This window comes from Aquarana catesbeiana, linkage group LG04 (assembly GCF_042186555.1).
Source record: "Aquarana catesbeiana isolate 2022-GZ linkage group LG04, ASM4218655v1, whole genome shotgun sequence".
Taxonomy (NCBI): Eukaryota; Metazoa; Chordata; class Amphibia; order Anura; family Ranidae; genus Aquarana; species Aquarana catesbeiana.
Genome location: NC_133327.1, coordinates 662,689,470 through 662,713,847, shown reverse-complemented (window position 1 = coordinate 662,713,847; position 24,378 = coordinate 662,689,470). Strand labels below are relative to the sequence as shown.

At 46.7% G+C, this 24,378-nt stretch overlaps 1 protein-coding gene across 2 annotated transcripts in view; it reads left to right on the top strand.

Annotated features, from left to right (window-relative positions):
- The first annotated feature begins 4,078 nt into the window (after window positions 1–4,078).
- Window positions 4,079–24,378, top strand: part of FSHR (follicle stimulating hormone receptor) — a 239,644-nt gene continuing 219,344 nt past the window's right edge. The window contains exon 1 of one of the 2 annotated variants that reach the window (XM_073628528.1): window positions 4,079–4,635. In XM_073628528.1, coding sequence (XP_073484629.1) covers window positions 4,496–4,635 — 140 coding nt within the window. In that variant the 5' untranslated portion in view covers window positions 4,079–4,495. The remainder of the gene's footprint in view (window positions 4,636–24,378) is intronic. The other variant, XM_073628527.1, reaches the window with a different exon arrangement.

The window sequence follows — 24,378 nt, the reverse complement described above, 5'->3', positions numbered from 1 at the left end:
GGGCCGGTTCACACCTGAATCTCACAGAAACACGTGTGAATCGATGTGTTTTCCAGCTCACTCGTTTGAAAGGGTTGAAATCGCACAAAAAGTAGTGCATGCACTACTTTTAGAAAACGCACTGCACCAAATTGTATTGTACTGCGGTCCTATCCAACAGCTTGGTCCAGAAAAGGAAGTTGAAAGCAACAGATTTACTGACCGGATCACCAGGATCCCAGTGCAGGCAAACACCCTGCGTTAGCGATCTGCATTTGGGGTGTCTTTAGGAATATATTGACACCCACAGCAGATCACACACCCAGTGCGCTTTGAGCGCGGTGCGGGAAAAGTGAATTGAAGGCAGGTTAGCCGCACTGCGTTTTGGTGTGACGAGCCGTATTCATTTAGGACCGCAGTACTATACACTTTGGTGCATGCATTACCTTTTTTGTGCGATCTGGTGCAATTTCAGCCCTTTCATACGAGTGAGATGAAAATCACCCCTCTAACTGCCATTTTACTTGGACAGCTTGGTCCTGTAAAGGAAACTGAAACAGTTTACAAAACAAAGTGCAATTGCCAGAATTGGATTGCATGGGTGTGAACACCTATGCAATGCGATTCAGGTGCGGCAAAAAAAAAAAAAAAGGATCCTGCACCATTTTTGTTGCGGATGCGATTTGAGCTGTACAAAACGAATGGCTCAAATCGCACCACGCAGACATCACATGTGGTGTGCGGTGCAATTCCTGTGCGAATCACATGCGATGTCCCGCACCGCTCAAGTGTAAATCCAGGACATTTTTGGTGCAAGCATCAAAAACGCATATCAGAATGAATTTTAAAAAAATCCCTTTGAATTTGTACTGTAAACATTTTTCGGAAATCAAAGACTGTGTGTGTTATTAGGGTAATATTTCAAAGTAATGCTGTTTTTGTTGACCAGCCGCCGACATTATACTGCGGCAGGTCGGCTCTCCTGCGCAAATCGCTGTAGCTCTACGTCGGCCCTTTAAACAGCTACGGCAGGAGCGCGCGTTCCTGCTGCACGGCGTGAGACCCCATGTGCGTGGCCGGCGGGCGCGATGTTCGCCGGCCACGCGCGATCACAGGCACGAGAGCTAGAACACACACATCCCTGTTCTGACAAGAGAGGAGAGAGAAAGATCGTCTGTTCCTACTAACTAGGAACAGCGATCTGGCTCCTCCTCTAGTCAGTCCCATCCCTCCCACAGTTAAAAAACACTCGCGAGGGAACACATTTAGCCCCTTGATCGCCCCCTAGTGTTAACCCCTTCACTACCAGTGACATTTACCCAGTAATCAGTGCATTTTTATAGCTCTGATCACTGTATAAATGACAATGGTCCCAAAAATGTGTCAAAAGTGTCCGATGTGTCTGTCGCAATGTCGCAGTCCCGATAAAAATCGCAGATCGCCTTCATTACTAGGAAAAATAAAATAATAATAAAAATGCCATGAATCTGTTTCCTATTTTGTAGACGCTATAGCTTTTGCGCAAACCAATCAATATACGCTTAATGCGTTTTTTTTTAACCAAAAATATGTAGAAGAATACATATCGGCCTAAACTGAGGAAGAATTTTGTTTTTTTATAATTTTTTGGGGGATATTTATTATAGCAAAAAGTAAAAAAAAAACACAAAAACGCAATCCAGATCTGTTTCAGATGCTTTTCTGCATGCTCGGGTTTAAAGCTCCTTTTATGCATTCAGGTGCGTTTTTTGTTGCGTTTTTGATGCGTTTCCAGATACATTGCAGATACTTTTTATTTTTCCTCTGTACTGAAGTTTAGTGCATTCCAGGCTGTTTCCTTACGCGTTTTACCGCGTTTCAGTACAGTTCAGTGCAGGAAAAATGCAGCACGTTCTACTTTTTTTTCTGGAACTGGAATGCCCTGGAACTGACCGCACTGGTATGAACTATGCCTATTATTGGCAAACCTTATAACCTAGGCACAGCACAAACCGATCAGTGGCATACCTCCCAACATTTTGAGATGGGAATGAGGGACACCTACCTACTAAGAAATGTATGTAGGCATAGGACACGCCCCTTGTCACACCCCCTTAAAGGAGAATTAACCAAAAAAAGGTTAAATAAATCCACAAGTGCTTTTTTTTTACCACTACTATTCATTTATACTGGTTTCAAAACCGGTCACTGTATATAAACGTCCTTGTGTTTGTGGGGTGATATCTGAATGATGCCTGTAGCTACACACATCATTCAGATATCATTATTTTCAGCCGGCGATTCTGTGCACGATCAGAATGATCATAGTGGCAGTTCCGTCGCTTGATTGTTCTTATAGGTGACGGGAGGGGACGTCCCCCACTCCCGCCGCCATCCGGTGCTTCTCCGGGCTCTCCCATGCCATCAGGAGCCCGGAGACTGAATCGGCCGGCCCCCGGATGAGGACAATGGAGATTTCTGGTGACCAGATGGTCACCAGTCATCTCTATGACCGTCGAAGGCCCGGGTGCGACGTTATGACGTCACGCCGGGGTACCCGGAAATAACCGAAGCCGCAAACGCAGCTGTCAGCATGAGATCGGTAAAAAAAATTTGCACGAACTCATGCTTTCCAGCCTGGAGGAAAGATGCGGGGTCTTATTGACCCCGCATCTCTCCATAAAGAGAACCTGTCACATAGATTCCTATTACAAGGGATGTTTACATTCCTTGTAATAGGAATAAAAGTGATCAAAAAAAAAAAAATGGAAAAAAAAGTGTAAAAATAAAAAAAATTAAGTAAAATAAAAAATAAAATAATAAAAAAAATTTAAAACGCCCCTGTCCCCAGTAGCTCGCGCTCAGAAGTGAACGCACACGTAAGTCCCACACACATATGTAAACGCCGCTCAAACCACACATGTGAGGTATCGGCCGCGTGAGTTAGAACGTGTGCAACAATTCTAGCACTAGACTTTCTCTATAACGCTAAACTGGTAACCTGTACATTTTTTTAAAGCCTCGCCTATGGAGATTTTTAGGTTATGAAGTTTGGCGCCATTCCATGATTGTGCGCAATTTTAAAGCGTGACATGTTAGGTATCTATTTACTCGGCGTAACATCATCTTTCACATTATGCAAAAGAATTGGGCTAACTTTACTCTTTTGTTATTTTTTTAATTCATGAAACCATTTTTTTTCCCAAAAAAAGGCATTTGAAAATTATTGCGCAAATAAAATAATAAAGTTGCAATGCGCGCCATTTTATTCCCTAGGGTGTCTGCTAAAAAAAAATATATAATTTTTGGGGGTTCTGAGTAATTTTCTAGCAAAAAAATGATGATTTTAACATGTAGGAGAGAAGTGTCAGAATAGGCCCGGTATTGAGGTGGTTAAAATTTACAAATGCAGCAATTTAGACAATGAATGAAAAGTTTAGCTCTGGGAAACACTTTTTGAAAGATAATAAAAAGTGCATATTATATACAACTATATAGATCAGACCAAAATTAGGGACAAATGAGGGGGAAAGAGGAACAGAGGGACATTGCTCCAAATCAGGGACAGTCCCTCAAAATCAGGGACAGTTGGGAGCTATGCAGTGGGTTCCGGAATGCAACTACATGCATCAAAATACGCACCAGTCCCGAGTACAGTGAGGAAAAAAAAAAAGCATCTGAAACACATCCGGAAATGCATAAAAAAAAAATGGTTATAGCCCTTGTCAGTTCTTATTTTTTGCTATCTGTGCCCCATTGGGGAGATTCCCCTTCACTTCCTGTCCCATAGCCAAAACAGGAAGTGAGAGGAAATCCCTGCAAAGTGAGAGAATCCCTGGTTGTCACCAGAAATAGCGTCCCCATTGGAAGATTTCCCCTCTATTCCTGTTCTGGTGGCAACCAGAAATCTGAGGTTTTCTTTCACTTTCACTTTTGGTGATAACAATAAACAGGACAAACGGAGAAGGTGAATCTCTCTAATGGGGGCACAGACACAAATAAAAACCTGACAGGTGTTCTAATCCATCTCCACTCTATCCAAAATTAGATTTTTTTTTGTTCTTCTTTTTTTTTTTTTTTTTTCTACACTTTATTAAAATATGGTCAATATAAGAGCCATCTCCAGTTTGGCTCTGGTTTTATAAAATCTTCTCTTGTCCATATTTGTTTCTCTTTAACAACACCAGTGAGGCAAGAGATTCAAGGACATCTGCAACCTCAGATAAACAGACTGGTACAAGAAAAAAAAAAAAAAAGAAAGAAAAAAGGTTGTGTGCTGCGTTGCCTTTGCTTGGTGTGAGCCCTGCCTCTAATCTATTGGCCGTTTTTATTTCAAGGTCACCAAGATGTTGGACTTCTAATGTTCCTCAGCATTGTTGCCACCTCCAGCTTTTGCTGCTAAAAATGTTCCAAAAAATGATTTCTTCCCCCAGCACCGGGAGGCTCGGCTGACTTCTGAAGGCGGACCGGATTACAAGAGAAGTCACAAAACTTTGGGACTTTTCAGTGCCTGGGGAAGTCAGCAGAGAGCAAAGCCATGAGGTTCCTTCTATATCTCGGCACCCTGGTGCTCCTACACCCCGGCTCTGCGTGCCGTCACCATGGAAGTGTATTTATCTGCCAAGGGAGAGACGTGGAGCAGGTTCCGCAGGACATCCCAAAAAACGCCACCGAACTGTAAGTTTAATGTCTCAGCAATAAATCAAATGGACTTTTGTGATCTTGATACGATGCTGGAAAAGTGCCAGATTTTATTCGCAGGGTTGGTAATTGTTTAACCGATTGTCTACCAGCACAATTTTGTTTTCCATTTTTCGCACATGTTAAAATCTGCATTTTTTTGCTATAAATGACATTAAGATCCCCCAAAATTATATATTTTTTGAAAGACTGGAAAATAAAATGGTGGTAGTCTTTATGTTGCACGCAGTGCCAGGACAAGGTCATCTAGAGCAGCGTTTCTCAACTTCAGTCCTCAAGGCGCCCCAACAGGTCATGTTTTCAGGCTTACCATTATTTGCACAGGTGATTTGATCAGTTTCACTGCCTTAGTAATTCCCACAGCTGTTTCATCTGAGGGAAATCCTGAAAACATGACCTTTCGGGGCGCCTTGAGGACTGGAGTTGAGAAACACTGATCTAGAGCCCAGGGCGAACATGCCAAACTGCACCCCCCCCCCACCACCACCACCACCACCACCACCCAAGATGTATAAGCATTAATGTATCAGCAAAAATTCCCCCACAAAAACACTGAGCATTAACCTGCATGCTTACCCCCTAAGCATAAATTCCCCCTCCTCCCAGGACAAATCACCCCCCCCCCCCAAAAAAAAAAAAAAAAGAAATTCACCCCTCTTAGCACAAATCTGCTACCCCTAAAACTTCCTTTAAGGAAAAAAATAGGTGATCCCTAATGCCACACATCCATGTGGTCCTAGTCCTACTGTACGTTGGTGATGAGAGTGACAACCTCAACCTGGACTCCAACAAGGCCACGCCCTCTACAACTTCCTCTCCTAGCACACATTCCCCCCCCCCCACACTTGAAATCCCCCCCAACACAAATTTGCCCCAAATCCCTCCTTCTGGCAAAAAGCTTCTTTTCTCCTCCCCCTTCCAAACACAAATTCCCCTAAATCACCACTCTTAGCCCCCCTCCCCAAATTCCCCCACCTAGAACAATACTTACCCTCTGCCGCCCCCTAAATTTCACCTTCTAAAACAAATCCCCCCCAATCTCCTTGTGGCACCCCCCAACCTCACATGATACCACCGTGCGCAGGGCAGCCACCCCTCCTGCCCACCCTTTGTCCCAGCCCCCTTGTTGCACAATAGTTATGCATTGTTACCCCTTAAGCAAAAAATTCCCACTCCTCCCAGTACTAAATCTGCCCCCCCCCAAAAAAAAACACCCCTCCTAGCACAAATCCTCTACCCCTAAAACTTTCTCTCCTAGTACACCTCCCCCCCCCCACAACTTGAAATCCCCCCCCTCCCAGTACAAGTTTCCCCCAAATCCCCCCTCCTAGCACATATCTTCTTACCCTACCCCCCTAACACAAATCACCACCCTTAGCACCCCCCCCCACCTCGAACAATAGTATAAAAAATAGTGTGGGATAGTGGGATAGTGTAAAAAAAAAAAAAAAAGTTTTAAATAAAATTAAAAAAAATAAATAAAAATGTAAGTGCCACCATCCCCCATGCTCAGGTGCAAATGCGAACACATACATAGGTCCCGCACACATATGTAAATGGTGATTGCACCACATGTGAGGTATCATCATGAACATGAGCGAGAGCAATAATTCTAGCACCAGACCTCCCGTGTAACTTTAAACTGGTAAACTGTAAAGGCTTTTAAAGCATCACATACGCAGATATTTAGGTACTGTAGTTTGGCGCCGTTCCACGGGCGTACACAATTTTAAAGGGTGACATGTTAGTTATTGTTTTACTTGGCATAACATCGTCTTTTATAGTTCATCAAAACATTGAGTATTATATTGTGTTTGCGTTAAAAATTAATTTTAATTCATTAAAGTAAATTTTTTCCAAAAAAATATGCATTTGAAAAACCGCTGTGCAAAAAACGCGTGACCATTTTCTTCCCTAGGGCCTCTGCTACACCCCTTCCGGACCTCCCACCACACATTTACTGTGGCAGGGTGGCCCGGCTGTGTGAAACATTGTACCTGTTATTTTACGCAGGCGGGCCACCCTTTCACCGTAAAGGTTGTTTAATCTTCGGGGTCCTGGGCGCGTGCGCAGCCGGGAAAACCCGCTCCCGCTGTGATTGGACACAGTGGGAGCCAATCAGTATGGCCGGTATGGCCGCCTGGACCAGCCAATCGTTCACTGGAGAGGGCAGAACGGCGGTCTGCCTATGTAAACAAAGCAGACTGCTATTCTGTCAGAGAGGAAGAGCGAGATCTTGTGTTATTGCCAAGCAGGAACACAGATCTCTCTCTTCCTCCAGTTAAGCCATCCCCCACAGTTAGAAATCACTCACTAGGAGCACACTTAACCCTTTGATTACCCTTGATGTTAACCCCCTCCCTGCCAGTGTCAGTACATTGACAGTGTATTTTTTTGACCACTGATCACTGTATTGGTGTCAATGGTCCCCAAAAAGTGTCACTTAGTGTCCCATTTGTCTGCCGCAATGTCGCAGTCCCGCTAAAAATCGCAGATCGCCGCCATTACTAGTAAAAAAAAAAAATAATAATAATAAAAATGCCATAAATCTATCCCCTATTTTGTAGACGCTATAACTTTTGTGTAAACCAATCAATATACACTTATTGAGATTTTTTTTTACCAAAAATATGTAGAAGAATACATATCAGCCTACACTGTGGAAGAAATTTGTTTTTTTATATCTTTTTTGGGGATATTTATTATAGCAAAAAGTAAAAAATATTTCTTTTTTTTCAAAATTGACTGTGTTTTTTTGTTTATAGCGCAAAAAATAAAAACCACAGAGGTGATCAAATACCTCCAATAGAAAGCTCTATTTGTGGGAAAAAAAGGACGTGAATTTTGTTTGGGTGCAACGTCGCGCGACCGCAAAATTGTCAGCTAAAACGACACAGTGCCGTATTGCAAAAAAATGCTCTGGTCGGGAAGGGGGTAAATCCTTCCGAAGCTGAAGTGGTTAAAGGATAATTATACAAAAAAAATTAGTTAAACCTACAAGTGATTTTTTGTTACCACTACTATTCCTTTATATTGGCTTTTGGAATGTAAAGATGCAGCAATTTAGAAATCAGATGAAAGGTTTAGCACTGGGGACACTGGGAAACTATATAGATCAGATCAAAATGAGGGACAAATGAGGAGGAATGAGAGACAGAAGGACATTGCTCCAAATCAGGGACAGTCCCTTGAAATCAGGGACAGTTGGGAGCTATGCCAATTTACACCTCACCACACAAAAAAGGTGCAGGCATCTTTTTTTTGTGTGTGCGTTATGCTCACACCCAGGGGCATTGCTAGGGGGTGGCTTTTGGGGCTACAGCCCCGAATCTGGGGCCCATAGCCCCGAGTCTCTCAGAGACGGCTGTGGTCGTGGCCTCTCTGCAGCCGGGCCGCGAGTGCGGCGGACAGCACCAGAGAACGGGCAGGCAGTACGGGAGAGCTGGGCGGGCGAGAGAGCAGAGAGATGTAAGAAAGGGGCTCTCCAGGGACCCTGATCTAAGGGGGAGGCTCTCTGGGGACCCCGATGTAAGGGGGGCTCTCTGGGGACCCTGATGTAAGAGGGAGGCTCTCTGGGGACCCTGAGGCAAGGGGGGCTCTCTGGGGACTCTGAGGTAAGGAGGGGCTCTCTGGGGACCCTGATGTAAGTGGGGGGGCTCTCTGGGGACCCTGATGTAAGGAAGGAGCTCTCTGGGGACCCTGATGTAAGGAAGGGGGTTCTCTGGGGACCCTGATGCAAGAGGGAGGCTCTCTGGGGACCCTGATGTAAGGAAGGGGGTTCTCTGGGGACCCTGATGCAAGAGGGAGGCTCTCTGGGGACCCTGATGTAAGGAAGGGGGCTCTCTGGGGACCCTGATGTAAGGAAGGGGCTCTCTGGGGACCCTGATGTAAGGAAGGGGGCTCTGTGGGGACCCCGATGTAAGGTGGGGGGTTCTTTGGGGACCCTGATGTAAGTGGGGGAGGCTCTCTGGGGACCCTGATGTAAGGGAAGGCTCTCTGGGGATTCTGATGTAAGGAGGGGCTCTCTGTGGACCCTTATGTAATGGGGGGCTCTCTGGGGACCCTGATGTAAGGGGGGGCTCTATGGGGACCCTGATGTAAGGGGGCTCTCTGGGGACCCTGATGTAAGGGCAAGGCTCTTTGGGGACCCTGATGTAAGGAGGGCTTTCTGGGGACTCTGATGTAAGGGGGTGATTCACTGGGAACCCTGATGTAATGATAATATATGTAACATATTTATAAAGAAACGTGATTTTACGCTAACCATACAAAAAATAAAAAAATTGTGCTGCTGCTCGTGTTAGTCCATAAATACAAAAGACCCAAAAAATAAATAGTAAATAGTGTAACCAGCGTGCATCATATCTTAGTGTGTATTAAATATAAGTGATCCCGATAGTTATGACTACTATTGGTATACCACACTTAAGTGTGGTATACCAATAGTAGTCATAACTATCGGGATCACTTATATTTAATACACACTAAGATATGATGCACGCTGGTTACACTATTTACACAATATATGTAACATACAATATATACACACACACACACACACATATATATTATATACATGTGTATGCCCGCCCAAGCGTATTACTTTCTTTACTTCGCTGCTGTGGGCTCTAGCCCCAGATCTTTTGTAGACCTAGCAACGCCCCTGCTCACACCCATGCAATTTGACTCTTGCAATTGCACTGCGTTTTGTGACCTGTTTTGGGGTGTCATTGATTTAACATCGACATCAGTGGCAGATCGCATGAATGAACGCATAGCTCCCAACTATCCCTGATTTTGTGGGACTGTCCCTGATTTGGAGCAATGTCCCTCTGTCCCTCATTCCCCCTCATTTGTCCCTCATTTTGGTCTGATCTATAGAGTTGATAACAAAATGCACTTTTTATCTATCAAAAAGTGTTTTCCAGCCCTAAACCTTTCATCTGATTTCTAAATTGCTGCCTTTGTAAATTCCAAAAGCCAATATAAAGGAATAGCACTTGTTTTTTCTACAATTCTCCTTTAAGGAGGGGCGTGTCCTATGCCTGCATACTTTTGCTGATAGGTGTCCCTCATTCCCATCTCAAAAAGTTGGGAGGTGTGTAAACGGAGTGCGATTTCAGTGCGGTGAGGGAACAGCTCAGCATTCACCGCGTTTTCCGCACTGCACATATTTGAACCGGGGCTAAAAACCGCACCAAAGATGCACCTCCCTATTAAAATGAATGCAAAACGCATCAAAAAAGGAAATTCCAGAGGGGGGGGGTTGTGAAAATGCGGTAAAGCGCAGCAAATGCACATATGTGTTTTTACCACGTTTTGTCAACAGAGCAGTGCAAAATCCCCCTCAGACCCAACGTATACAACCTGCTTTGGGTGTTCTGTATAGAATGCCTGGCGTGTTGCAGGTAAGGACTCATGGACATTTTACGTGGGAAGATTTTCCTGTGTAATCCTCATCTTGGCCGTGTACCAGCAGAGTGTTTACTATGAATTGTTTTCCTCGTTTCTACACTCACTAGATTACAATTGCCAGGCTGGATGACTCACGGCTCGGCTCGCTTTATGTTGCAAGCTTCTTGTGTTCTCAGCCGCTGTTCTGCTTGTTTGAGTAAGAAAATAAAAAAAATACTCAGACATACTCTCTTAATGTATGACGGAAGCATTGCAGGATTTTCTCATTTCTCATTTCAATTCCCTGACTTCCACCATGGGGTTCTTTTACGTGAAGAAGGTTTATTGAACATCTCTGAGGGCCCATTCTCACTAGTGGTGCTCTCTGAAGAGCGATCGACTTTCAGATTACTCTTCAGAGTGCATTTGACAGGCGATAAGGAAGTGTTACATCACTTCCTCGCTATCTACTTTAACCACTTCATTACTGCACTATAACCAAAAGACGGCTACAGCGTGGCTCATGTTGTTCCGGGAGGGTGCCCATGGATGTACTCCCAGAACCACTCCCCCCGGGGAGTGCATCTGGCGCACTCTGTGATCGCAATAAAGGGCCAATCACAGATGATCACAATTTAAACAGACTTGCCAGTCATCAGCAGTACTTTCCTCATGTGCTTTGTCTGTGGAGAAAGGAGAGCCGATAACTGGCAAGTGTGACAGAGGACATGTACACAGATAATTTTAAGATTTTAAGTGCAGACCCATCAGTGCCACCTATCAGTGCCCATCAGTGCCGCATATCAGTGCTCATATGTGCAGTCTTATGATTGCCCATCAGTGCAGTCTATCAGTGCAGCTTTATCATTGCCCATGAGTGCAGCCTATTAGTGCCCATAAGTGCCGCCTATCAGTGCCCATGAGTGCAGTATATCAGTGCTCATCAGTGCCGCCTATCAGTGCAGCTTTATCATTGCCCATGAGTGCAGCCTATCAGTGCCCATGAGTGCAGCCTATCAGTGCCCATCACTGCAGCCTATCAGTGCTCATCAGTGCGACCTATCTGTGCAGCTTTATCATTGCCCATGAGTGCAGCCTATTAGTGCCCATAAGTGCAGCCTATCAGTGCCCATAAGTGCAGCCTATCAGTGCCCATGAGTGCAGCCTATCAGTGCCCATGAGTGCAGCCTATCAGTGCCCATGAGTGCATCCTATTAGTGCCCATCAGTGCTGCCTATCAGTGCCCATCAGCACAGCCTCATCAGCACAAAGTTACTTATTTGCAAAATTTTATAACTGAAACTAAAAGAACTTTTTTTTTCAAAATTGGTGGCAAGAAAACTTGTCAGAAATGATTCATATTGATAGCAGAGGAACGAAGCAGCGGGCAGAAAGGACACTTAGTGTTCTGGATTGAGATAAGTTTACACTATAGAGGGATATGCTTCATTCATAACTCATGTCTGAGGTTTACAAACACTTTAACTCCTTGATCCCCACACTGCAACTACATACTTTGCCCACAATTGCACCTGCAGAGCGATCTCATTCCCTTGAATGGGTCACATTTGGGTAGTAGTGCAGTAAATGCACAGCTCAACTGAGGGGTTTTATTGCCTCTCAACCATTCATTTGAACCAGCCCTGAAGTTAAGAAGGTTAGGGCACAGGGCACCCATAGGTTTTTTGTTGACACATGCAGTTTATGGTTAAACCTCTTTTCTTCTAATTTTAATGAGTTTTATCCCATTTGTGGGGTCACCAGTCCGGTATTTGTAAATTGAAATCATATCCCCTCTCAAGCATCTCTTCTCCAGAGAGAATAAGTTCAGTGCTCGCAACCTTTCCTCATAACTAACATCCTCCAGACCCTTTATTAGCTTTGTTGCCCTTCTTTGTACTCGCTCCATTTCAAGTACATCCTTCCTGAGGACTGGTGCCCAGAACTGGACAGCATACTCTAGGTGCGGCTGGACCAGAGTCTTGTAGAGCAGGAGAATTATCATTTTATTTCTGGAATTAATCCCCCTTTTAATGCATGCCAATATTCTGTTTGCTTTGCTAGCTGCTTGGCATTGCATGCCATTGCTGAGCCTATTATCTAGTAGGACTCCCAGGTCCTTTTCCATCCTAGATTCCAGCAACCAGCAAATAAATAAATAACCAGCAAAAATATAACATATGTGGCGCTACCCCCATAGAAGCCACTAATTTGGAATGGGTCCTCTGTTCTTTGCCTCAACCTTTTCCAAAAAAAACTCAGCCCCTCTGACACACCAGGTTGAGTGTGCAAACATATAATATCACAGGAAATCACTGAAAGTAATACTTAATCCCCAGTAGTAGTGGTATATCAAAGAAAACAGGTACCAAACCAGGCAAACATAACATATTGTCACCCAAAAGGGCGTACCAAGCGGTTGGCGAGACCGGCGCCCGCCGAGGCGCAGGCTGAGGGTGGGCGCCAATTGGCAGTGTTCTTCACTTCAGCACAGGCAGAGCAGCGGTGGGCTGGCGGCGCCGAGCACTGCTGCTGGGCTAGTGGGCTGGCCCAGTAGCGTACAAAGTGGGGGGGCGGGCCGCCCTGGGTGCCACACACTGGGGGTGTTTCAGGCCGGCACCCCCCCCCACCATGACTGAAGCGGAGACAGCAGGCAGATTTGAACAGCAGCATGGAGCCCGGGCGCAGTGACAGGCAGCGGCAGCTAACACACACAGAGAGCCTGGCTTTTAAAAGGGGGGGGGGTTGCAAGCCTGGGACCCTGCCGCAACCATCCCCTTCTCTCGTGGCCGCGCCGCGGCTCTGATAAGTCTTGGCTGTCTCACGCACCGAGCAGATTGAAGCTGCCTCCCCTCCTCCGTCATGTCTACACGTGCTGACTGTGCATGTCCCGTGCTGATCATCTGAGCCGAGATACATTATGGGTCTGAAGGGGGGGTCTGCAATGTAGGGGGGCCTGTTTTGTAGGGGGGTCTGTATTGTAGGAGGGGGGTCTGCACTGTAGGGGGGGTCTGTACTGTAGGAGGGGGGTCTGTACTGTAGGGGGCGTCTGTACTGTAGGGGGGTCTGTACTGTAGGGGGTCTGTATTGTAGGGGGGTCTGTACTGTAGGGGGGTCTGTATTGTAGGGGTGTCTGCACTGTAGGGGGGGTCTGAACTGTAGGGGGGTCTGTATTGTAGGGGGGGGTCTGAATTGTAGGGGGGGTCTGTATTGTAGGGGGGGTCTGAACTGTAGGAGGGTCTGTATTGTAGGGGGGGTCTGTACTGTAGGGGGGGTCTGTACTGTAGGGGGGTCTGCACTGTAGGGGGGTCTGTACTGAATGAGCTGAATGAGGGGGGGTGTCGGGGGAGGCGCCGATACAGATCCTCTCCAAAGGTGCTGGAGACCCTAGGTAAGCCTCTAGTCACCCAATGTGGTTGGTAACTAGACAAGCATAAAATTGATTAATAATGGTGATAACACAATTTAGCATACAACAGTAGGGACTGGGCTTACGATGGCATTTAGTGCTCAGATCAGCATAAACAGTAGCAAGGCCACCTCAAGTGCAGGAGTGAGCAGTAGTAAAGTTTAATTTACCCAATGCTGGAACTATACTGCCAGAGGGCATTTAGGGCGGTGATGCTAGACCTAGACTGACTGGTAGGGATGAGCCGAACACCCCCCAGTTCAGTTTGCAGCAGAACATGCGAACAGGCAAAAAATTTGTGCGAACGCACAAGCACCGTTAAAGTCTATGGGACACGAACATGAAAAAGTGCTCATTTTAAAGGCTTATATGCAAGTTATTGCCATAAAAAGTGTATGGAAACCTGGGTACTGCTCCAGGGGACATGTATCAATGCAAAAAAAGTTTTAAATACAGCCGTTTTTTTTCAGGAGTAGTGATTTTAATAATGCTTAAAGTGAAACAATAAAAATTAAATATTCCTTTAAATATCGTGTCGGGGGTCCCCTTAGTCTGCCTGTAAAGTAGTGCATCTTTCCCATGTTCATAACAGCCCCGCAGCAAAATGACATTTCTAAAGGTAAAAATGTCATTTAAAATTGCTTGCGGCTGTAATGTATTGCTGGATCCCGGCAATATACATAAAAAATCATTGAGACAAATGGCGTGGGTTCCCCCCCAGTCCATTACCAGGCCCTTCAGGTCTGGTACGGATATTAAGGGGAACCCCACGCCAAAATTGAAAAAAAAGTTGGCGTGGGGGTCCCTCAGGCACTATTTACTCTGAACTGCAGTATATAAACGATACGGACTGCACTATATACTCTGCAGAAAAATTGGGCCTTAGATATTGGTGGTGCCAGAACACTGTAACCCCTCACAGTTACTCTTGTTGGGCGCAGGAACGGGCCCTGCTGTTAAATATTATTTCAAAAATTGTAATTGCATGCCCCTGTTAAACAGAGGCAGAAAAATTGGGCCTTGGGTGGTGGTGCCACAACACTGTAACCCCTCACAGTTACTGTTGTTGGGCGCAGAAACGGGCCCTGCTGTTAAATATTATATCACAAATTGTAATTACATGCCCCTGTTAAACAGGGGCAAAAAAATTGGGCCTTGAGTGGTGGTGGTGCCCTAAACCAAAAATATTGTTGGAAGCTAGCATCATCAAGATTCAGAAGGAAAAGGATAGGCAGTCTTTAAGGGATCCTAGATCCATAGCAAATTCAATCAGTTACATCAGCATCAGGTGCTTGATAGCTGCTGATTAAGGACTGATTCATTTTTATAAATGTGAGCCTATCAACAGAGTCTGTGGACAGGCGCACTCTTTGATCCATTACAAACCCTCCAGCAGCACTGAATGTGCATTCAAAAAGCACACTGGATGCAGGACAGGCCAGTAGCTCTATTGCATATTGCGCAAGTTCTGGCCAGTGGTCCATCCTCAAGACCTAGTAACCCAGTGGATGCTGTGTTGGAAAGGTCTCCAAGTCTGCCCTTGCCCCTGGAAATTTGTTACACAAACTTTTGTTCAAGGCCTCCTGAAGATGTTTCATCCTCTACTCCCTCTGCAAAGGCTTTACCCTTGTAACGTGGATCAAGAAGGGTTGCCAGTCAGTAATGATCCCTCTCCTTGATACCACGAATCCTAGGGTCCTTTCGAAGGCTTTGCAGAATCAGGGAGGCCATGCAGCGTAAGTTTGCAGAGGCATTCGATTCTGAGTCCTCTGGGTCACTAAGGATTGCATTATCCCTAACTACCTCCTTCCAGCCACATACAACTCCTTGGGTTTCTGGGGACTGTGTATATATACACACTAGACTGTTTATATATATTTATATATATATATATATATATATATATAAATAAGTCCAGAGGATCGCTGCATTCTTTATTGAACCAAAGTTCAAACAAAAAAACATTACATGACTATAGGATTCGTCAATTACGGTCTTACACTTATCTTAACACTATAATAATAACCACACAAACGCTGCGTGACATGGGTTGTAAATGGCCACAACAGCCCTTTTATTAGCAAATTATATAACAATCAAACAGAACAATATTAACACCAGGAGGGGGTCTTTTGGGGTCCCATTTTGATCAATAACCACTGTGTCTTCAGCTGTGCCCCAGCCGGCTCGAAGACATTGCGACTTTCCAATTTCTTTCCCATGGGACCTAAGTCCTGGGAGAACCACCAACAAGCAACCACGGTGGGATCCCCCATACCCTGTATGGGTCCCCCAAAATTTCAACATTCTGTTCTAATTCTTAACCCCCCAAAGACCCCCTGACCCGCCAGCTGTTGTGACAAATGTAAAAGAAATATATGTATTATTAAATTATATAAATATATATATATATATATATATATATATATATATATATATATATATATATATATATATATATATATATATTTATTTTTTTTTTTTTTTTTTTTAATTTATTATTTATTTATTTATTTATTTATTTATTTATTTATTTTTTTTACAATTTTTTATTTATTTATTTATTTATTTATTTTTTTATATACACCCCAACTAAATGTAGGGCGGGAGGGAGGGAACTTCTTCACCAAGAAATCTTCCCAAATGATTACCCAACAGCCTGTGCAACCACCCAAGCCCCTTTTTCCGGCTCCACCCTGACCACCTGACCTGCTGCACCAATAAGGTAAGCCACCCCTTAACTAAAAAACTACCTCAGTGAACCTTTAACCCTTTCAGACCTATTCCTCCCATAGTCATGCCGACCCTCCGTCCAATTTTCTCCTCCGGGTCACACTTGACTATAGGATTCGTCAATTACGGTCTTACACTTATCTTAACACTATAATAATAACCACACAAACGCTGCATGACATGGGTTGTAAATGGCCACGAAAGCCCTTTTATTAGCAAATTATATAACAATCAAACAGAACAATATTAACACCAGGAGGGGGTCTTTTGGGGTCCCATTTTGATCAATAACCACTGTGTCTTCAGCTGTGCCCCAGCCGGCTCGAAGACATTGCGACTTTCCAATTTCTTTCCCATGGGACCTAAGTCCTGGGAGAACCACCAACAAGCAATTACGGTGGCATCCCCCATACCCTGTATGGGTCCCCCAAAATTTCAACATTCTGTTCTAATTCTTAACCCCCCAAAGACCCCCTGACTCGCCATGCGAGCTTGAGTGAAAAACCTCACTTAAGCGAGTCCCTCCACACCTGCAGGGCCCTCTGAACCCCCTCTTGCAATCCCAGAAACTAAAAATCTGTGCCAACCGCATTCAAATGTACACCATCATCCCTCCAATAGCGAACAGACAAGTCTTCCAGCTCCCGATGGCGAACCACCACACCCCCAATACGAGACACAAAACGACCTATCTCCCTGTTGGCTTTTATCCTGGCCTTATTCAAACGCGCAACAGAACGCGCATGACGCCAATTGTGTCGGGCCACTATGTCCGACCACACTATAACAACTCCAGGGAAATCACGCATCAACCTTAAAATGTCGAATTTTACGTCCCGGACCATATCCCTGGCAGCCCGGACCCCCATGTCATTCCCTCCCACCGAAAGCACCAAAACATCAGGAGGCCTATCCACTCTGGAATAATAGTGAAATTCCGGGAGAACCCGGCCCCACATCATGCCTCTGACTCCTAGCCATTTGCAGACTGCTTCACTCTGGGGAACGCCAAGCTGTCTCCCTTCGGGTCGTGCATCCGCTCTGATAGCCCCCCAGAAGACATAAGAGTCACCCAGAATCCACACCAGGCCTTGCGGAAAACCTGCAACAGACAATCAAAGGAAAAACCTAGAACCCAAACAACACTGACAGAAGAAATTAACATCATGAAACAGCATTACAACATGTGCGGACGGACATAAATTTTGAAGCGGTCAGATTCCCACCTCCCTATCCGCTTCACTATCTCTGGACTCAGTCCCCAGCAAGATGCCTCCGTAGCTGCCCCCACCCTGAAAGAATGAGTATTGTATTGAGAGGCTGGCATGCCAACCGTCAGCAAACATCGCTTAAAAACCGCCACAAACTGGAAACGCGACAAGGATGAGCCATCCTCATGCTGCAAAAATGTCCCTTGTACCCCTTTCCGAACCTGTGCGAAGCGCTGTACCGCAAGCACCGGACACACCGTCTCCGGAAGCACTTTAAACAACGTCACATAAACCCCTCTGCCCAGCTGATCAGTTTTTGATCTGCTGATGCGGAGCTGAATACTATCCTCAGCAATTTGCACCTCCGAAAACAACAAACCCACATCACCGCGTTTGTTTTTACTCACCAACTCCCCAATTCTCAAGGCCCCAAAGAAGGCCAAAGAAAAAGCTGCCGTAAACAGGTGAACCTCGTAAGGTGAGGAACAGACCCTGTGCAAGATTCCCACCAGGTCCTGTAGCAGCCCAAAAGACACCGGGCGCCTGGTATCTCTTACCACGCGTCCGCGCTGGAAACCTTTCATAGCCTGACGTACCAGAAATTCCTTTGAAACATCACGCAGGCCTCGTAGCTTATAAAGAAAAGCCATCGCAGCCAATCTCCGGTTCATTTTCGATACTGATTCACCCCTGGAAAACTGCATCCCAATCATATACAACAACAATGACAGCCTGTCCTGATCCGAAAAACAACCCCCCACTGAACTTACCAGGCCGTCCCATTCACGCCAAAATGATGCGTAGGCCGCCCACGTTCCCACACTCACCGAGCGCTGCACCAAAACACCAGCTAATCCAATGCCAGTCTCCACAGATGCGCAGGACAAGGAACCGACCTCTGCTCCGCCGCCGGCGCCAGCTTCCGGAACCTGTCCCACTGAAAACGAGACAAGGCATCAGCAATGGAATTCTCAACACCCGGAACATGTACAGCTTTTACAAAACAATTCAAGCTCAAACAACGAAGAACTAAAAAACGCAATAAGCGCACCACTGGCGGAGATGACGCAGACAAACTAGACACAACTGCCACCACCCCCATGTTATCGCAGTGAAAGCAAACCCGCCGATTCTGAAATCGCGACCCCCAAATGTCCACTGCCACCACAATCGGGAAAAGCTCCAACAACACCAGGTTACTCAAGAAGCCTGCGACACGCCATTCTTCCGGCCACGCCTCTGCGCACCATGCCCCTTGACAGTACGCCCCAAAACCCAAACTGCCAGCCGCATCCGTATACAAGTCAAAATCAAAAGCTGACACCACCGGAGCCATCCATAAGGACCTCCCGTTATACGAGGCCAGAAACTCCTCCCACACCCGTAAATCCGCTTTGTGCTCGGCGGAAAGCCGAATAAAATGATGCGGCAAACGCACCCCCGCAGTAGCGGCACTCAGGCGGCGACAAAAAATGCGCCCCATCGGCATGATGCGGCAGGCGAAGTTAAGCTTTCCCAATAAAGACTGCAAATGTTTCAGCCTAATTTTTCTGGCCTGCAGGGCCACCCCCACTATCATTCGCAAGTCCTCCAATTTTGCAAGCGGTAAGCGACACTCCATAGCCTGCGTATCAATGATGATACCCAAAAATTGAATCTCAGTGGAGGGACCCTCCGTCTTCTCCGGCGCAAGAGGAATCCCGAAACGTCGCGCCACACCTTCTAAAGTCCGCAACAGGACCGAACAAACCGTGGATCCCGGGGGACCAATACAAAGAAAGTCGTCAAGGTAGTGCAGAACCGAGCGCACTTGTGACTCTTCCCGAACCACCCATTCAACGAAGGTACTAAACGTCTCGAAATAAGAACAAGAAATGGAACAACCCATGGGAAGACAACGATCAACAAAAAACTGCCCACCCCAAAAACAACCCAGCAACGGCTGGCTATCCGGATGAACCGGCAATAGACGAAAAGCGGACTCAATGTCCGTCTTCGCCAACAACGCCCCCTGCCCATACCGCTGAACCCAACGGACGGCCGCATCGAACGATGTATAAGACACCGAAGTTAAATCAGGCTCAATCGCATCATTCACCGAAGATCCCTTTGGATAAGACAAATGATGTATCAGCCGAAATTTATGTGGTTCCTTCTTAGGAACCACCCCCAAAGGGGACACTTGCAACGCGGGTATAGGTGGGCAATCAAAGGGGCCAGACATTCTGCCCAGCTCCACTTCCTTAGCCAATTTTTCCGTCACTACCTGAGGAAACTGATATGTCGATTTTAAATTTTTGGGCACAGACGTCCCGGACAAAGGTAAGGAACAAGGAATACGAAAACCGTTGGCGAAGCCCTCGGCAAGGAAAGCCGCCGCCTCCCTTCTGGGATACCTATTTAGGTACGGCCGCATCGCGGACAAGTTTACCGGCGTCCTCCCTTTTTGAAGTGGACTCGGATTGCGGCTTCCCTTTTTTGAAACATTTGGCATAACCGTGTGAGCCCCCGCATCCGGAGCACTCATGACGGAAACGACAGGCCGCGCCAAAACGGCACGCTCCTTCGTTGAACTGCCAGCAATAGTTTTTTCGTTGTGAGGCCGACTGTCCAGCGCCTGAACCGCCGGCCCCCCCTGGAAAGGGCTGGCCTGAAGCCCGAGCCTGCACCATGAGCTTCATCCAAAGCCCAATATCCTTGTGGTCCCAGCGTATCTAAGGCCTCACAGCTTTTCGCTGACGAAACTGTTCGTCATAGCGAAGCCATGCCAATCCCCCATACACTCTATACGCTTCCCCGATAGCGTCTAAATAGCAGAAAAGCGGAGAACAATTCTCCGGTTCCTTTTCACCAATGACGCTGGCCAGTATCGCAAAGGCTTGCAGCCAATTGGAAAACGTCCTAGGGATAAGCCGCCAACGACGCCGCTCCTCCTCCTCCTTCTTACTCTCATCCGCCTTACCTTTATCTATATTAAACTTCTCTAATGGCAAAAGGGAGAATATCTCCACGTTTTCCCCACGCCAAATCTTCTCCCTAACTTCGGGCTTCAGATGCACCCCCAACGGACCCTCGAAGCAAACATAGACCTCGCCCTGTGCCTTATCTCCCAACCGAACCCCATCATCCCCCGACTCCTTGGCCTTGCGCGACTCCAAACCACTGACCCTTACCGTCTGTGAAGCCGCCTCGACTACCGTAGAAGATAATGGAACATCTACACCCACCGCCGCGTCCATATGTCCAACCCGCTGTGGCACCGTGTCTACTGCTGGCGCCACCACTGAATTACGCATGATGGAGGCATCACGGCCCGAACCATCCGACGTGGCCACGGCAGGGACCCACGCCCCCGTCGGCCCCGCCACGGGTCCAGAATGCCCGGGCGGAGCACAACGGTCCAATAATTCCCGAAAACCCACGGAAAATTCCGCCAAACCCAACACACCATGTACCCTTCCTGCCTGACCCGAGTGGACCCTGCCCTGTGACCCCCCCGTCTCACCCGCTACAGACCCAACACCCTGATCAACAAAAGAAGCAGAAATAAAATTGGACTCACCAGGCTGCCTGCGTCCCGAATCCCGAGCAGCCGCAACTCCGGATCCCAGCTGGCTCCACACAGTAGGGCGCACGGCTGATGCTTGCCCATCGCCGTCATCGCTGGATACTTCGCCGGATTCTGCTGACGACTCACGCCTTGAATGCGCCGCGGGCGTCCGTCCCCTTGATTCTGCCGGCCCCGGCGTACCATCATCTTCCTCCATCTCCACGGGAAAGCTGCGGGGTCCCTGTGCACCCCCAACTGTGGAAGGGGGCCGCTTGCCCTTTAATTGTGCCTGGCCACTCCCCCGTGCAGTTGTCACTTTTTCTTTTTGAGAAGCAGGCTGTACTGATGCTGGAGAAGCAGCAGAGGGCGCTGACTGCCGTCTGCTGCCGTTTTCTGTCGACTTCCCTCGCTGAGCCTTCCTCCCAGCCACAGGGGAGGAAGCCGAACCAGCTGATGATGCCGCCGAGGATCTCAGGTAACGGACCTCCCGGCTAACAGGCTCTTCCGCCCACACAGCTGCAGAAGGGACAGGGCTCCTGCCCCTCCCTGCATCCGACCTAGTCCCTTGCCGAGCCGGCCTCCTGCTAGGAACATCAGCAGGAGAGCCGGCCGCCATGTCCCGATCAACAGTAGAGGGGGGGGAGGAGGGGGGGAGAGAGCGCAGCGTCCCCCCCTCCCGCAAGTCCCGCCGATGTCGGGGATTCCTCCCAGGCCCACCGCTGGAGCCAGAAGCCGATGGCACAGCGGGGGACACTGAAGGGTTCCTAACGGAGCTCCCATGCGGCCGCCGGACCCGGGGGCTATGTGAAGGACTCAGGCGCTCAGGAGGGCGCACCCTCCTAGCACGCTTAGAGGAAGGGGGGGAACCAGGAGAGGACGGATCAACCCCCGAGCCCCCTAACATGCCTAGCAGCTGTTGTTGGAGCCACTGCGGACCCCGTGCAGAGGCTGCGGCCCTGACCTGGTCCCATAAGGCCTCCTCATCTCACTTGAATTCTCTCCGCAGGGGAACGGCAGAACTTCTTCACCAAGAAATCTTCCCAAATGATTACCCAACAGCCTGTGCAACCACCCAAGCCCCTTTTTCCGGCTCCACCCTGACCACCTGACCTGCTGCACCAATAAGGTAAGCCACCCCTTAACTAAAAAACTACCTCAGTGAACCTTTAACCCTTTCAGACCTATTCCTCCCATAGTCATGCCGACCCTCCGTCCAATTTTCTCCTCCGGGTCACACTTGATGTGTAAGTTCATTTTGTTTAAGGCTCACAAGCTTACGCCCTTCTTCAGATCAAACACACATCTAAAGTCAGGGTTACACACATGGCTTAAATACCATCATTTTACACATTTGGAATCAATTATGTGATTAGTAATCAATCAAATAGAAACGAAATCCTTTTCTTATACATCCTTATATCACAGGTGGGGAAATGGTTAGCAAAGCGTAGAACCCTCCCATATTTCAACAGATGCCTTCAACTTGTTTAATCTGTCAAAAAGAAACATGTACACAATGGGGGCTATTTACTAAAGGCAAATCCACTTTGCACTGAAAGTGCACTTGGGAGTAAAGTCACTGTAGATCCGAGGGGGATGTGCAGAGAAAATAAAAAACAGCATTTTAGCTTGCACATGACTGGATGATAAAATCAGCAGAGCTTCCCCTCATTTCAGATCTACCCTTTAGATTTAGAGCGACTGCACTTCCAAGTGTACTTTCAGTGCAAAGTGGATTTGCCTTTCGTAAATAACCCCCAATGGATCACTCTCTGGCCATCACATCTAATGAATTATCACCTAAATAAACAAATATAAATCCAGACCTGTATTCAACCCCTTAGGGGCAATAGTGTCAAGAAAATTAATCTAATATACCTGTCGCTTTCTTAAAATGGATTCTTGGTTACCACCCCTCCTATTCTTATTAATTCCCTCCAGCACCATGAATTTTAATTGAGAAATCGAATGTCCTTTCTCCAAAAAATGTCTCGCTAAAGGCAACTGTACTAATTTGTTTCTGATTGAATATTTGTGCCTTGCTATCCTATCTTTAACTTTCTAAATGGTCTATCCTATGTAAAGTAACCCACATGGACATTTTATTGCATATATTACATATGACGATCGGCAAGTGTAATAAACTTTGATTTTACTATCATACCCCTTATGTGGATGGGATATACTCTTGCCTTTTATCATTGAGTTACATTGTATACACGATAGACATGGGTATGACCCTGTATTACGGGATCCTAAAAAGGTTACTAATGGGCTAGGAGGGGTATATTGGTCAGATCTGACCAATCAATCCCTTAGTGTTCAACCTTTTTTATATGAGGATAAGGGGGAACTTGGAATTCACTAATATTCAGATAATTCTCTCTTAATAAACCACAATGTTTCTTAAGGATATTATGGATATGAAGTGAATATGGATGATACTGTGACAGAAATGGAATACTCCCATCATTTCTATGGTGATGCCTATTATCTGCTAAATGTGTACGTTCCCTTTTAACTAATGAAACTGTATAACCTTGCTTAACAAGCCTGGCTTCCATTTCATTTAGTCTTACTTCACATTGATGTGAATCACTAACAATTCTTTTAACCCTATACAGCTGGCTCCTAGATATCGACTTAAACACCCCATGGGGGTGAAAACTCTTATGCCCCGTACACACAGTCGGATTTTCCGACGGAAAATGTGTGATAGGACCTTGTTGTCGGAAATTCCAACCGTGTGTAGGCTCCATCACACACACAAAGTTTGAGAGCTTGCTATAAAAATTTTCCGACACCGCGTTCAGAACGATCGGATTTTCCGACAACTTTGTGTGACCATGTGTATGCAAGACAAGTTTGAGCCAACATCCGTTAGTGAATACTCAAATTAAAGTGCACCAAACACCATTTTCCATTGATTAAAGTGCATCCACGTACACATTTACACATCTTTATTACATATTACACTCAGAAGGATGCAGGGGGTTCAGTGCTGCAGCTTGTTGTGCCCCCACGTCTCCATACAGCTGGTGATGATGCCAGATTTGTCAGCTCTACCCCCTCTAGACAGGCCCAGAGGTGGTTCACAAAACGCCAGCTGGAGCCAGGAATGGTGGTGTGTGATAATGGCACAAACCTCCTGTCCGCCCTCAGACAGGGAAAGTTGACACATGTGCCATGCCTGGCATATGCCCTCAATTTGGTGGTGCAGTGTTTCCTAAATAGGTACCCAGGGTTGGAAGATCTACTAAAGCAGGCCAGAAGAGTCTAGCCATTTCAGGTGATCATACACAGCCAGTGCTAGGTTGGCTGAAATTCAGCGTGAATTCCACCTGCCCGTAAACCACCTGATTTGTGACATGCCCACCAGGTGGAACTCGACTTTGACAATTCTGCTGCGGCTGCACATGCAG